This window comes from Crinia signifera, chromosome 5 (genome assembly GCF_055691185.1).
Source record: "Crinia signifera chromosome 5, ASM5569118v1, whole genome shotgun sequence".
In the NCBI taxonomy this organism is placed as follows: Eukaryota; Metazoa; Chordata; class Amphibia; order Anura; family Myobatrachidae; genus Crinia; species Crinia signifera.
In genome coordinates, this window is record NC_139221.1 from 281,576,898 (window position 1) to 281,590,827 (window position 13,930).

Here is a 13,930-nt window from a genome sequence, read left to right on the forward strand (position 1 = left end):
GTATAGTCTGCACCTGTATTTTCTTCATTGCAATCAATAGGACTGTTTTCTGCTCTGGGTGGGTGCAATTTTGGCAGCAAAAGGACTGCCTGACAAATGGCCACCCAGGAAATGTCAATGACATCATGTATCTACATCGTTCTATTATACGATAACATTGTCAATATGGGAAAATCACTTTTCTTTTGTTCCTGTGTTGTGCTTGTGACCAATCTGGACATTCTGTGCAATTCCTTTGTCAGTGGAAGGAAGTGTTCCTGGGTATCTTTCTTCAGTCCAGCTTCCTTTCACTTCTTTGCCAGCAGATAGACAATCCCCCACATTGAATCCATAAATACAGCTGTTTGTTTCTAAGCTGGACCATTATACAGATACTTACATGCATATTTATAACTACATTAAGGGCAGAGTAAAGTTGGTACAATTTGCATAATGGTCTTATGATATATTGTGGGCCTTTTATATATAGGGTTTTCGAATCCTGGGCTAATTGGTTTTTAATCTTGCTAGAGTTTCCAAATAAAAAAAAACTCAGGAAGATAACATGGCTCATCTGGGAGAGACCTCCAGTTATTGTTAATAAGATCCTGTGTTTGTATAAAAGAGGGGAGGGGGTTATATGGTGTTCTTACAGAGTTACCGTATTGAAAGAAATCCCCATTTATTTTTGGCATAGTGCTATATCCATAGCACTAATTAGTTTCCTTTTTGTAATTTAACTGATTTACTTAGCAAAATATGCCTTTTAGCACTTGTTATCTGGGCTGCCTTTTCCCAAAGGCTCGTGGAGTGTTCCTGAATTAATGAGAGGTTTTTGCAGTGTATTTTTGTAAAAGAAATAGCTGCAGCAGCTTCTAGGCATTAAGTGGAGTCATTGAAAGAATATGATGGATTGTTACCTATTATGGCTCAGAGTAGCTTTGCAAGGTATGGTATCTGCTGTCCTTCATCTTCGCAGCCATAACCCATGCAGCTGTGGAGGGTGTGTGGGGGGTTGTGTGTATCAGTGCTGATGCGGGTTCTCCTGCAGAGCATTTTATTTCTGTCTGCAGGCTTGAGATTGGTGTTTTCTTTCTTACTATTGTAGATATAGATATATTGGGGTGATTCAGGACCGCTCGCCAAGCAGCCGGCGTTTTCTGCCTAGCGTGCAGCTTAATACCACACACCTCCCAGCCAAATGTCCTCACCCCCCCCCCCCCATAGCACTGAATCCACTTGTTAACATGCAAAGTGATGATGTACGCGAACACATCCCCTCGCATGTGGCATCAGCTTGCATCGGCCACCTGCCAAGGAGAATGCCCAACATTTTTATGGGGTTGCCATAAAAAGCTTGACGTTCCCTTGTTCCATCCCTGTTTCCACCCCCGGCCCTCCCTCCCCGCAACGAATGGCTCAGCGAGTGTGTAACTCACCGAAGCCGTTCGATGCTGGGATTTGCACATGCACAGAAATGCACAAACCCCTACCACTTAATTCAGATCGTTATTGGCTATGAGCGATCCTGAATGGGCCCAATAGTGCCTTCATGCAGTACAGGAAGGCATGAGATGAGGTAGGCAGTTTTAGTACAACCCATGTCAATCAGCAGCAGAGCAGAGTGTTTCAGCTCTGACAACTTGTGTGCAGGTTCATGTGTATGAAGGGTCACAGTCTATAGCCAGTTTATGGAGTATGCCGGCACCAATATCCGTTCACGCAGAATGAGTCTCCCGTATCAAAAGATCAAATATCAAAAATATTCTGAAACCCAGAAAGCTTTGCACACAACCTAGATAGTGGCACCACCGCTTTCTGATGGGCACATCCTTTCTTTCCTGCCCAAAATTGTAATAAATATTGTATACATTTACACTCAATCTGTGTGTATAAGGCATAAATGAAACATAATTTAAGTTTGTGTTTATACCAAGAGATCTCATTATGGTATGCAAATATTCCAAAATACTGCCGGTTCCAAGCATTTCGGATTTGGGAGATTCAAACTCTGCCTCTGACTTTTTTCTTTGTAAGATTCTAGATCATTCTTTTGTTAACCAACAACTCTTGTCAATATTGATTTGTGGTCATGTTTCCTACTAGGTAAATGCAAATGAGGTAATTTAATATTGTAAATGTGCTTGGAATGCTGCTTATCCCAAAAGATCTTTTCTAACAATGATAGACAAGCCTCAGATTGGATTATACTAAACGGTAGTCTATTTTTTGTCATCCTTGTCCAAGCTGATGTGCTAATCTGCTGTCTTCCTCTTTTATACCCCCGCTGCTGTAATTGGCATCTCCCACCTGCAAGACTTCCAGACAGTGGTTATCCTTCTGTGTGAGAGTCAGAACACACAGATTTCATTCTTGGGATTGAGCCATGTATATCTTCAGACATCTGGCTACTAAGTTATTCTCCAATAAAGGAGCCTGACGTACATAAAAAAGAAAAAAAAAGATGATATAACAAACTAATTATAGTTAGGTGCAGTGAGGCAAATGCGGCTGAGACGTCTCTGTGGACCCTACAGGAAATAGACGCTGGTCTTGAGACTAATGGAGAAGTACCGGAGCAGCTTTGTTAATCGTCATGTTACCTTGGCTTAAAATATGCAATTACCGTATCACATCCTATGTGTCACACAGTGATTTAAATTTGTATGTGTTGAATTATTATTATCTTTTATGAAATCACAGAGACATTTGAGGTGTTGAACCTTTGATCAGTTAAAGATGCACAAAATGGGGATACTGAAATTAGATGTCAAAGTAGGGACATAATTTTTCCTTCATACAGTATTTGGGACCTGTTTAAAGGCATTAAGGGGAGATGTATGAAACCTTCCAAAGAGATGAAGTTTGAACCAATCGGTTCACACAGCCTATAACGTGACAGGAGATGGCTGATTAGTACTTTATCTCTCTCCACTTTATTTATCTCCCACGTTTGATACATCGCCCATCTGTGAGGCCTGTTTCATTCCAGATGTCTTGTTTGTTTATTTAGTCATCAAACATTTCATTAATTTCTAATGTCGTTATAATTTAGGGGTTGGGACACAGTGTTCTGTATGAGTTCCATATAGATTGTATCATTGTATAAAAGTTCTGGTGTAATTGTGAATTACAGAAAAAAGAAGTAATGCAGATGCACACTCCGAAAGGAGCCCATCCCTGCCATTTGCTGAGCCGGGTGGGGGTGTTTAGCGGTATGTAGCCCATAGGCTACAATAGGATACCGCCATTTCGGAATAGCGGTAGCCTAGGGATGCGAAGCGCTACTGCCCAATGTTAATGCATTGCTTCGCATTCCCCAAAGAAATCTATGGGGGATGTGGCCGGTGGGATTCGGTATGAAACACCGATGGTCAAAATACCGACAACTATTGACCGATGGTCAAAGTCCCGACAAGGTCAAAATACCGACATTTAAAATCCCAACAAGGTCAAAATACCGACCTATAGTTCTGTATGTGGGCAAATGACAATCAACCATTTCTCCCAAATGCTGGAAAACAGAAAACGGTCATTGAAACAAATTGTTTAAATCTGTTTGCTTTTACAAACTTATCCAGCATTGTCATATGCTTGCATACAGATGAAGCCCCTCTCTGCCATCCCGCCAGCTCACCATGGTGAGGTTTCTGGTGGAGCTGGTGGACGGTGGGGGCGGGGACGCGCAAGCGTCTCACTCCTGCATCCCACTCAGCTGACATGGGCAGGGAGCGGGGACAGCACTGCAGGGCTTCTAGGAGAATAGGGCAGCGAACATCGATAGCATCGCCGGGAGCCTATCTAACGAGAGGGGCTCCATCTGTACATTTCCGGATTTTTATTTTCCCACCAGACAGATTGGACAGATAAATCTTTTGGTGTCTGCCCTCCTTAAAAGGTGCTGAGCGACGTTACTAAAGCACAGGTGGCTCAGCACACATGGTATGCACCAATGATTTGTGTTGAGCGATCTGTGCTGACCAGTGTTCTCTGGTAAGAACACTGGTGAGCCCACACATCGCCGTCCCTATGGCCTGTACACATGGAGCGACCCGTGCTCCTTTTCTTAGCAATATAGACTTAGAAAATATCCCCAAAGCACTACTTGTTAATGGGCCTTTACAGTAATTAGTACCCTAGCTATTCTGATTTAACCATTTGTGCTGAACACCGGATATCACTTAAACCTGCATTTTTATTATGCTCTGAGGGCAGAGGTTGGGAATGCCTGTATTCCACAATAATGTAATTTAATTAATTATTAAAAAGAACCAGTGTGATGAACAGTATGATTAAATTCTCTTTTTGAATACAAAACAAACAACATTGAAACACAGATCGCCCTCTGTTACCGGAGCTAATACAATTTGTTCTAATGAGGGAGCAGCATATAATATTATGGCAATGTTACCTTGTATTTCTGCGTCTAATACTATGACGGTTTTGCTAGGAGGAAATATGTGAAATGTAAACATCTGAGTGTAATTTACGTCCATCTGTGACCGCATTTGCACAGTGCCTATACGTCACGTATAGCTGTCTCTGACTGATATAGATGTTCTCCTAGGCTGAGAGGAATAAAGACCAAAGCACAGTTTGTGTTGGCATAGACTTAAGCACATTGCGTTTGGCTCTTCTCCAGAGATTACAGATTTATGTCTATGTTGGATGTTATAGGAAACTTCCCAGGAAACCACAAGGTTGGGAACTATTGCCCCATCTGTGTTCTGTACTGTCTTCTAGTACTGAATCTTGACAATATAGCATGGTTCCCGAGAAAAAGTACTAAAACTACACAACTTAAGGGGCCAAAACACGGGGCGATACTGCTGGGGGATCTGAGCTATGTAGATTGCTCAGATCGCTCAGTACACAGCTCTTCACAGTGCTGTGCGATCTATCAGGGCCAGTATTCTCCGGTGAGAACACTCACTGATGATCAACTAGATTTATCCAGTATGCTGGGTATTAGTCACCTGGCGATAGGGACACGTGGGACCGCGCATCACTATCGCTATGGCCCCTACCCACGGAGCGATGTAGAGGCATATTCTAAGCGATCACTTAGAAAAGGCCCTGAAATCGCCCCATTAAGGAAGAGAAATAATTATACGAACAGTCTGATTTACAAATGAGTCTAAAATAAAACAAATGTGTGGAACTGATGCAGTATACAGTATGCTCAATGCATTAAAGCAAATTTGAGCCTTTCAATGACATTTTAGGGTTTCATTCTTTAAATGGAATGGAATAAATGGAGTTCTGCTCAGCTCATGGCCAGTAAATACGCATGGACCCTTCAGTAGCTGGGGCACACATGCCAGATATGAACATAGTTACTGTATTAGCTCTAATGTAGGGTACACACCAGAATGATCAGGATCGTGAGCAGATCTTGAGAGAATCAGACGATGGTCACACGATCTGTTGGAGCACACAATCTGCTCATGATCTCCATACAATCCGATCCCGATCAGTCCCCAGTAGACTGCACCAGGTAGGATCTGCAAAACGACCAAACGACCAGCGGGGACACGCATCGGATCGGAATCTGATCTAAAACACGCCAAAACGTGCCCAATTTACATACGATCGGTCAAGATTGTATCGAAATTGGGGGAATTGAGGCCAAATCATTCTGGTGTGTACCCAGCATAAGTGTAATGCCACTAAAGCAGGCATTCCCAACCACGGTCCTCAAGGCACACCAACAGTGCAGGTTTTCTAGATATACAGGCTTCAGCACAGATGGTTTAATCAGAATCCCTCAGATACTAATTAAGTCACCTGTGCTCAAGCCTGGATATCTAGAAAACCTGCACTGTTGGTGTGCCTTGAGGACCGTGGTTGGGAATGCCTGCACTAAAGTGATCACAAGACAATCTATGTAACCAAGGCCTTTTCATCAGGACGTTAATATTAATTCTAAAAAACTGCAGAAACAAGCGTTTCTTTATTTATTTTTAACGTAACTCTTCCATTCAAGAAAGGGTTAACAGAGAAGATACCACAATTATCTACTCCAATTATACCCACCTCGCTGAGATCACACAGTAGGGAACAATCCATTGCTCTCTTTTGTGCTTTAACATTTTATGCTATTCAGCAAGCGTAATAACGTTTAACTTCCCGATAAAACTTTAGTTTACATAAAAGCATCTCAGAGTGGTGTCATTTAAAGAAAATCCTGAAATATCACAAAACCTGCAGGGACAGAGGGATGTCATGTGGTGCTTAATAATACATATGCATCATGTTCACAATAAAAAACATTTATTACATAGAAAATCTAAACAAATAAATGAATCATAAATAAATTAATAAACTTAATAAATCAATGGCACATATTAATACAATCAAAACTTTTCAAATTGTATTAATATGTGTTTTATTGATTTTATTTGACCATGAACTTGATGCATTTATTTATTTATTAGCAGTTTCTTATATAGCGCATACATATTACGCAGCGCTTTACAGAGTATAGTTGAACATTCACATCAGTCCCTGCCCCAGTGGAGCTTACAATCTATATTCCCTACCACATGTACACTCACACACAGACATTCTAGGGTTGATTTTGTTGAAAGCCAGTTGACCTTAGGGATGGTCATCGATCATCAATGATTAGAAATCATTGATGGTTTATGACCGATATCGAATAGTTTTGCCATCGATGGGGGAGAACCAGATCGTTTCCCACCATCGATGTCAAGTGTAAACAAATGGTTTTGTTTTTGCGATTTCCCCACCTGCAAAGCCCCGCCCCCACATTTTAATTGGCCCACAGACTAATCAATCAAAGAAAACAAATGACCATCGATATGTAAAAACATTGATGGTCATTCATTGAATATTTCTACACTATCGATGACCAGTTGCACTTTTGCCATCGATGGCAAAGGCAACGATGGCCATCCCTCATTGACCTACCAGTATATTTTTGGATTGTGGGAGGCGTTTGTATGATTAAGCGCCACATGAATTATGTGTCTTTTGTACAGTTTTGGGAGGCTGGCATACCTCCATCATAGTGGCTGCCGGCCCACCAATTTCTCTAGTGGAGATGAGCAGAGAGTGGGCTAATATAAAACCCATGTATGCATTTTAATTCATTTAGAACATTATACCCATTTAACAGCACACCTGATTTAGCAGCACTCGTTATGGCCCAAATTCGGTCCAGTGGCCAATGTTGTGGGTTTGCAAATGCGTATCGGCAAAAAAAACGCAGGTGCAGACCCGCTGTGTGAATTGTGATAGTTGCCAAGGGGGGCAGATCCGGGGGCTGGCGCACGGGGATGCCCAGCGCTCATGGGTGGGCCCACAAAAACAGTGGGTGCACCCAGAAAAACACTGGGTATCCCCCTGCAAACGCATGTGATGCCAGCCGTCCACCCCATCTTCGGCCTAGAGTTTTATTTGTGAACAGGGGAAATTCTATGCCGAATACGGGGCGGGCGCTGGCATCATGTAAGTTTTATTGCGAACAGTGGAAAAATCATTAGATGGACTAGGACCATCGAATGGTTTCTCCCCTGTACGTTCGCATGCAAATGGATGTGTAAGCGAATACATCCATTTCCATGCCGGCCGGGACCTTTGTGCAGTGACCGGGGGGAGCGCGTTGATCCGCTCGCTAAACAGAAAATGTACGCTACTTAGCGAGCCATGCTGAATTAGACTCATTGAAGAGACCAGCACAAGCTGTGTCACTGTCCTGGATCTTGGGGTGCTACAAACAGGACCAGAACCACTGCAGAATCTTGAGGGAAGAGGGCCCTGCTCATAAGCACTTCCCTTGTAATATATCAATATACTGTACTTGGCTCTAGGTATTCATGTATAATCCTCCCAGAAAATATGAAACTAAAACAATTGTAGTTCATTTATTTCAATGTAGCCTAAGGTGACAATAAATTCCTTGTTAGCAGCAGACTTTTTCATTTGGAGTTCTTTCAGCATTGTTGACATTCTCCTTTTTTGTTCTGTACAGTCAGCGATGAAGAAGAGTTTAACTGCCCAGAAGAATCCAGTTCAGCAAATTCAGAACATTCATCAGAGACAGAGGTAATCTTCATAACCAATGCTGTAAATGTTCTGTGTGTTAGGTGTAGTAACCGTGTCAATCCGTCTTGTTGTATTTATCTGATAGAATAAAGATATTGATCCATCTGCTTAAATCACACAAAGCTCCCTCTTACGCTGATTACTTGCTTACTGCCATCTCCAACACGACTGTAGTGGTGTGACATGTTTTCTTCATAAGCTCTTTTGACTATACCAAAGCATATAGTCACCCAGTGCTTAAAGTGGTCCTGGTGAGGTGGTGGAACTCGCTTCTCCTGCCACAGCCAGAGTGGGTGCTAGGGTGTTTCCAGCCCACCTGCAAGCTTTAAATTTATGGCTTAGCCCACATAAGCATGAAAACAATAATGCGGGCCACATATATTACCCCCCCTCCCCAATTAAAATCTTGCCCCACAGTGCAAAACAACCCAACACCTAAAAGAGATGGAACAGTGCACACCTTCGGCACACAGAAAAAGCTTAGGGCATGGATTTGTGGGATGGGATTATGCACACCGTACTGCCCATTACACCACACACCGTAATGCCCATTACACAATATGCCACACATGTTTTCTTGTTTGATGCCAGGCTTTCTTGTTCGATGCCAGGGGTTACATGCTCAGTGCCAGGGGTAACATTACATGTACAGTGCCAGGGGGAACACACACATACAGGCATTAACAGCAGAATTTTTTTGGTACTTATGTAATATGTGGACTCCCGGTTTTCTTATGAGACTGTGTCCCCTCGCGGGGCTCGCTGCGCTCGCCACGCTTCGGGCACGGTGGCTCGCTGCGCTCGCCACACTATATAAAATCAACTCCACGCGTAGTTGGATAGTAGGGGTATGAAAAAATGGGGTGCATTTAACATGGGAGTCCAGATAATACATAAGTACCATTTTTTTTTGTAATCCAACAAAGCTGGGTGCCTTATCCTCCAAGGGACTTCCTACATGAAATCAATCTATTATTTCTGCCATGTATGTAACCAGGAGCAGCACCAGGTGAATTAAATTAAAGATTATCTGGTGATAACCGCTTCTTCCCTCATTCACATGAGTAAATGGTGGCAGAGGGCAGCTCCTCACATCAGGAGACGCAGATACATGATGACGCCAGCAGAAGGACTGGAGGAGGTGGGATGGGCCAGGTCTCATCCACCCTAATAATATCCCGCTCCCTGATTATTATGCTTTTTATCAGCTGGGGCCCCAACAGCTTTCTAATGTGGGTGGAAATGGTGCTACACTATGCAGAGATGGCGGCCAGTGGTGCAGCCGTACACAGTCTTTGCTGGGCTGCGGGGTGCTGGCTAAGTTGGCTTGCAATGCCGCTGCTGAGAGGATGGATGCTGAGAGGCATACAGGGAGTCACTCTGTCTGCCTCTCAGCATCCTCCTTCTTCTCATCAGCGACAATTGGCATGCAAATCACTCAGTCACAGACACTGTGACTGGAGGGACACTGGGCGGGCTGCGGAGGAGCTCTAGTAAAGGGTGGCTGCAGTGCTTAATGCAGCCTGAAACAGCCTGCCTGCTGTGTTGGGGATATCTAAATATCATTTTGGACAGGCATGGTGGGCAGAAGTAGGCGGAATGGAGTTCCGGCTTCAATTACAACTGCCGGAACTCAGTTCCACCCCGTTCCGGCCCACTTTACCCCCTGTAGTCACCTTTTTACAGCCTTAGGTCCTGACTCAGGCCTGCTGGCTAGGCTGCGTATATTCGGAAAATCTCCCCAAAGGCGTTCGCTGCGGGGGTTTGCACATGCGCATTAGCAGACCCCCACCATCGGAGACCGGGATGAGATTCCTGCTACTGTCTTTCCATGATACAGGCGGGTGGGTACTTAATATTTGCATCTATTTCACTGAAAACTGGTGTTTTCAGTGAATTAGCTGCAAATATTTGATTATAAATGGGCACTAAAATAAGGAAAGATAGAAAAGGTGAAACTGAAGTTTTCCGCAGCGTAGCAAGCACAAGTTTCAGCTCTCCTGAAATATAATTGTGCAAAATGCAGAAACTAGCAACTCACCGTATGTCAATTTATTAAATACAACATTTGGACGTTGGAATGTGTTGGCGTCCTGTTTTGAGAAAACAACCATCTAGTAACATATCACAAATCAATAAGAGGCGGCCTGATCAGTCAGTCTAATGAAAAATTGACTTAAAATGTTATTGTCTAGTTGCTGATGGATGTGATTGATTTCCCGTCCTCGGCTTGTCTGACAGCCGCTTGTGGACTGCCTGACTTGGATTCCAGTCAGACAGTGGTTTTAATGCCAGGTATACACTTTATGATGTATTTGTGTGTGTGACAAGCTTACTGCAATTAGTGTGACATGCGTGATCCATAGAAATAGCATGGTGCAAATCGAAACCATGATGCGGGGCCGATGCATGCGCAGTAGCTTCTTCGGTTCTGCACATGCTCCAGCCTCTATGGGCTGCTTTTGCAGCAGCCTCCAGAAGCATATTCTGGGTCCCAGGTCCGGCGCATGAGCAGTAATGTCCTCGTACTGCACATGTGCGGAACCCAGTATTTCTGGGCTGCCGATCAGCCGCTCATGTAGAGGCGTTCCGGAGGGAGGGAACACCTCCCAATGGAACAGTCTTGGGTGACTGGCAGGTCGGACTTCCAATAGGAAGTAACTGCCAGTCACAGTGAAGCCAGTGCAGTCTCACAGAATGCATCTGGGTTCACTTAGGCTAAGAACAGTGGCAGATTTTACCTGAGGGGGCTGCAGCCCATAGGGAAAATCTGCCACTGCAGGTGTGTACCCAGCCTAGGATAGGGGCAGAATTAGAGGTCAGGCCTCCTGTAGGCACAGCATTAATTAATGCCCCCCCCCCATATTTATTGCCCCTCGGAATCGAATAAAAAGGGCCCAAATCGCACAATTGGATGGGGCCTTAAATCCTGTGCTTTCCGAGTAATTTTACTTTTGTGTTTCACATGACTGGCTGATGGTTAGTAAACGACGAAATACCAACTGTTCAACAGTCAAAATCCCAACCGGGCCATGGGGCCCCCTCCTGGGGGTCCATGGCCCTATAGAGGACAGAACCTGTGGTGAGCACGAGGGACTATTTTTGCACTCACCCCCCTGTTGGAGTACCAACTTCCGGATTCCGATGTCGGTTTAATGACCGTTGAGATTCCAACCATCGGCCAGTCATCATACCACACCCCTAACCAATCGCATCCCCCGCTGCTTGCCTGTAGCTATATTCCGAACAATCTGACACAGTGGCTCTAATGGAAAGCCTTATAGCTCCTGTTACGGAGATGTGGGTAAGGCTGACCGGAATAGCTAAGGTCCTGGCTTTATTTAAGTGACTGGAACCTGCTAAATGAAGCGAATGGTGGGGACCCAGGGGAGTAAGACCAATCCAAACACCATTAAAGGGAAAGTATTTAGTACAATTGATTTTTAAAATGGAAACTGCTTTAAATTGTGTTTAGTGCCATAGTATCATTAAACAATTACTGTACTGTACCTACACATTGGCTTAATTAGGGATTTATTTTAAGATTGAGCACAGAGATTCTATGTATGTTCTTTATAATTCCATGCTGACTAGAACTCTGGGAATGATCATTCAGCTGCTACTGCATTGTGCAAATGAGAGGTATGAGCAGTGTGGAAGCCTGGGCATGATAGCCATATAGGATGTGGTATCTGGTGGACAGTCAGAACGTCGAGATAAACAGAGGTAGACACAAGCAAAAGGTCAACATGGCATCGGTCGAAACATAAAAATGTCAACATGAGGTTTCAAATATTTTTTTTTTTAAATATATATTTTGGGGGAATTTTCCATGGTTTGCCATCCACATGGACACCACTTGGGAGTGGTAAAGTGTACCAGGTGCAGCAGTGGCAGAGCAAGGCACCTTGTCTGTAGCATGGCAAGCAAAGGGGTACAATAATTTGGAGTCTGTGTGATGAAAGCCAAAAGACATTGAAAAAACCTCTCATGTCGACCTTTTCATGAGTTGACTATTTCCATATAGACCTTTTGTCTTTGTTGACCTTGTACATATCGACCTTTTGGTGTGGACCTATTGACTGTCGAAGGAGACACTGTTGACCATTTATACCATAGCCAAAGCATGTTCCAAATGCCGGTTGTTGTGGTTTTTCGGTACAACTTTGCAATGAGGACAGGAGGCCTGGATCAGACTTGATCGCAAATGCTACATGTTTCTCAAATGGGCAAAACCATCTGCACTGCAGGTGGGGCAGATGTAACATTTTCAGAGAGATAGATTTGGGGGGGGGGGAGGGGTGTTCAAACTGAAATCTAAAGTGCAGTGTAAAAACAAAGCAGCCAGAAACAAAAATAACTCGCCCAAATCTAACTCTCTCTGCACATGTTACATCGGCCCCACCTGTAGTGCAACATGGTTTACCTGTTTGAGAAACATTTTGCGATCAAGTCTGAGGCCCAGATGTATCAAGCTTCAAAAAGTGAAACTATGGAGAGTGATGGACAATTAACCAATCAGCTCCTAACTGACATCTTACAGCCTGGGCTTGAAAAATAACAGGTAGGAGCTGTAAGATATGGTGACACAGCAGTTTGGCCAGGGGTCAGGAGGATGGAAAATGTGAACAAGAAAGAGAGGAACGATATATGAAGGTTAAGTGACTGGTTCTGGAATAAGCTTGCCTGAAGAGGTGAGTTTTCAGGGAACGCTTGCAGGTTTGGAGACTGGAGGAGAGTCTTATTGTGCTTGGGAGGGCATTCTACAGAGTCGCTGCAATCGGGAATGGGAGCGAGTAATGAGTGTGGATGAGAGACGCAGATCTTGTGAGGATCGTAGAGGTCGTGTTGGATGATATTTTGAGATAAGAGAAGAGACGTATGTTGGTGTAGTTTGGTTTATGGCTTTGTGTGTAAGTAAAAGTATTTTGTATTGAATACGGTAGACTACAGGTAACCAGTGAAGTGACTGACAGAGTAGCTTTGCAGATGATGAACGTCTGGCTAGGAAGATTAGCCTCGCAGCTGCATTCATAATGGCCTGTAGTGGTTAGAGTCTGTATTTGGGAAGGCCAATAAGGAGACTATTGCAATAATCAATGCGTGAGATGATGAAAGCATGGATTACAGTTTTTGCAGTGTCTTGTGTAAGGTAAGTTAAAAGAAATGTCTTGAGTTTCCTATTTACTACACAATTACATTACAAATGTTAATTTTAAACATTAATCCCTTTAAAAAAAAAAATCAGTGTGTTTAAGAAAATATAGTGACGATTATGTTGGTGTCTAGTTATATTTAGCAGGGAAATTGAAGTCCAGTTACGCAGTCTGTTTCTGGTTGTTGAAATTGTTACTCTAAAAGCATGTGAACGGTATGACACCCCATGTGGGCTGCCACCAGCCCTGTTTATTGTTTGCATTACTGTGTACGAGTCCTTAGTCACACTGGGCCATGAACTGTCTAGTAGGGAAAATCCTTTGTTGTGTCACTTAATATTGAAATCAGTAATGTGTGACATGATGGTTTCATTTCTGTTACCACCTAACTGCATGTACTTGCTGTTCCATCCATTCCCTGTGTAATTCTCACATTCCCCTCCCTGTCACTGGTGCATAATTCACTTGTGGCAGAACGTTAACTTTCCCCCCAGGGATTGTGCTCTACGCTGAGCTATCCATCCTCTTACACAGAGCACCGCCTGCTCTGCTTGTCCTCCGCTCTTCCCAGCAAAGCCTCATTTCATGTTGAGTTACAGATAATAAACACAAACTCTATAATCCATAATTCACTGTGTGCTGCTGCTGATCAGCCGCTTTCAGTATATACCCAGGAACTTTGGGTGAAAGCCTGTATACAAAGAAAGACCTGTCTGTAAGCGGCA

At 43.6% G+C, this 13,930-nt stretch overlaps 1 protein-coding gene across 1 annotated transcript in view; it reads left to right on the plus strand.

Moving 5' to 3' along the window:
• The window catches only part of RAPGEF5 (Rap guanine nucleotide exchange factor 5), a 265,810-nt gene that overhangs the window by 122,516 nt on the left and 129,364 nt on the right, over nucleotides 1–13,930 (plus strand). The window contains exon 8 of the mRNA XM_083189111.1: nucleotides 7,976–8,049. Within this exon, the coding sequence (XP_083045237.1) occupies nucleotides 7,976–8,049 (74 nt within the window). The remainder of the gene's footprint in view (nucleotides 1–7,975; nucleotides 8,050–13,930) is intronic.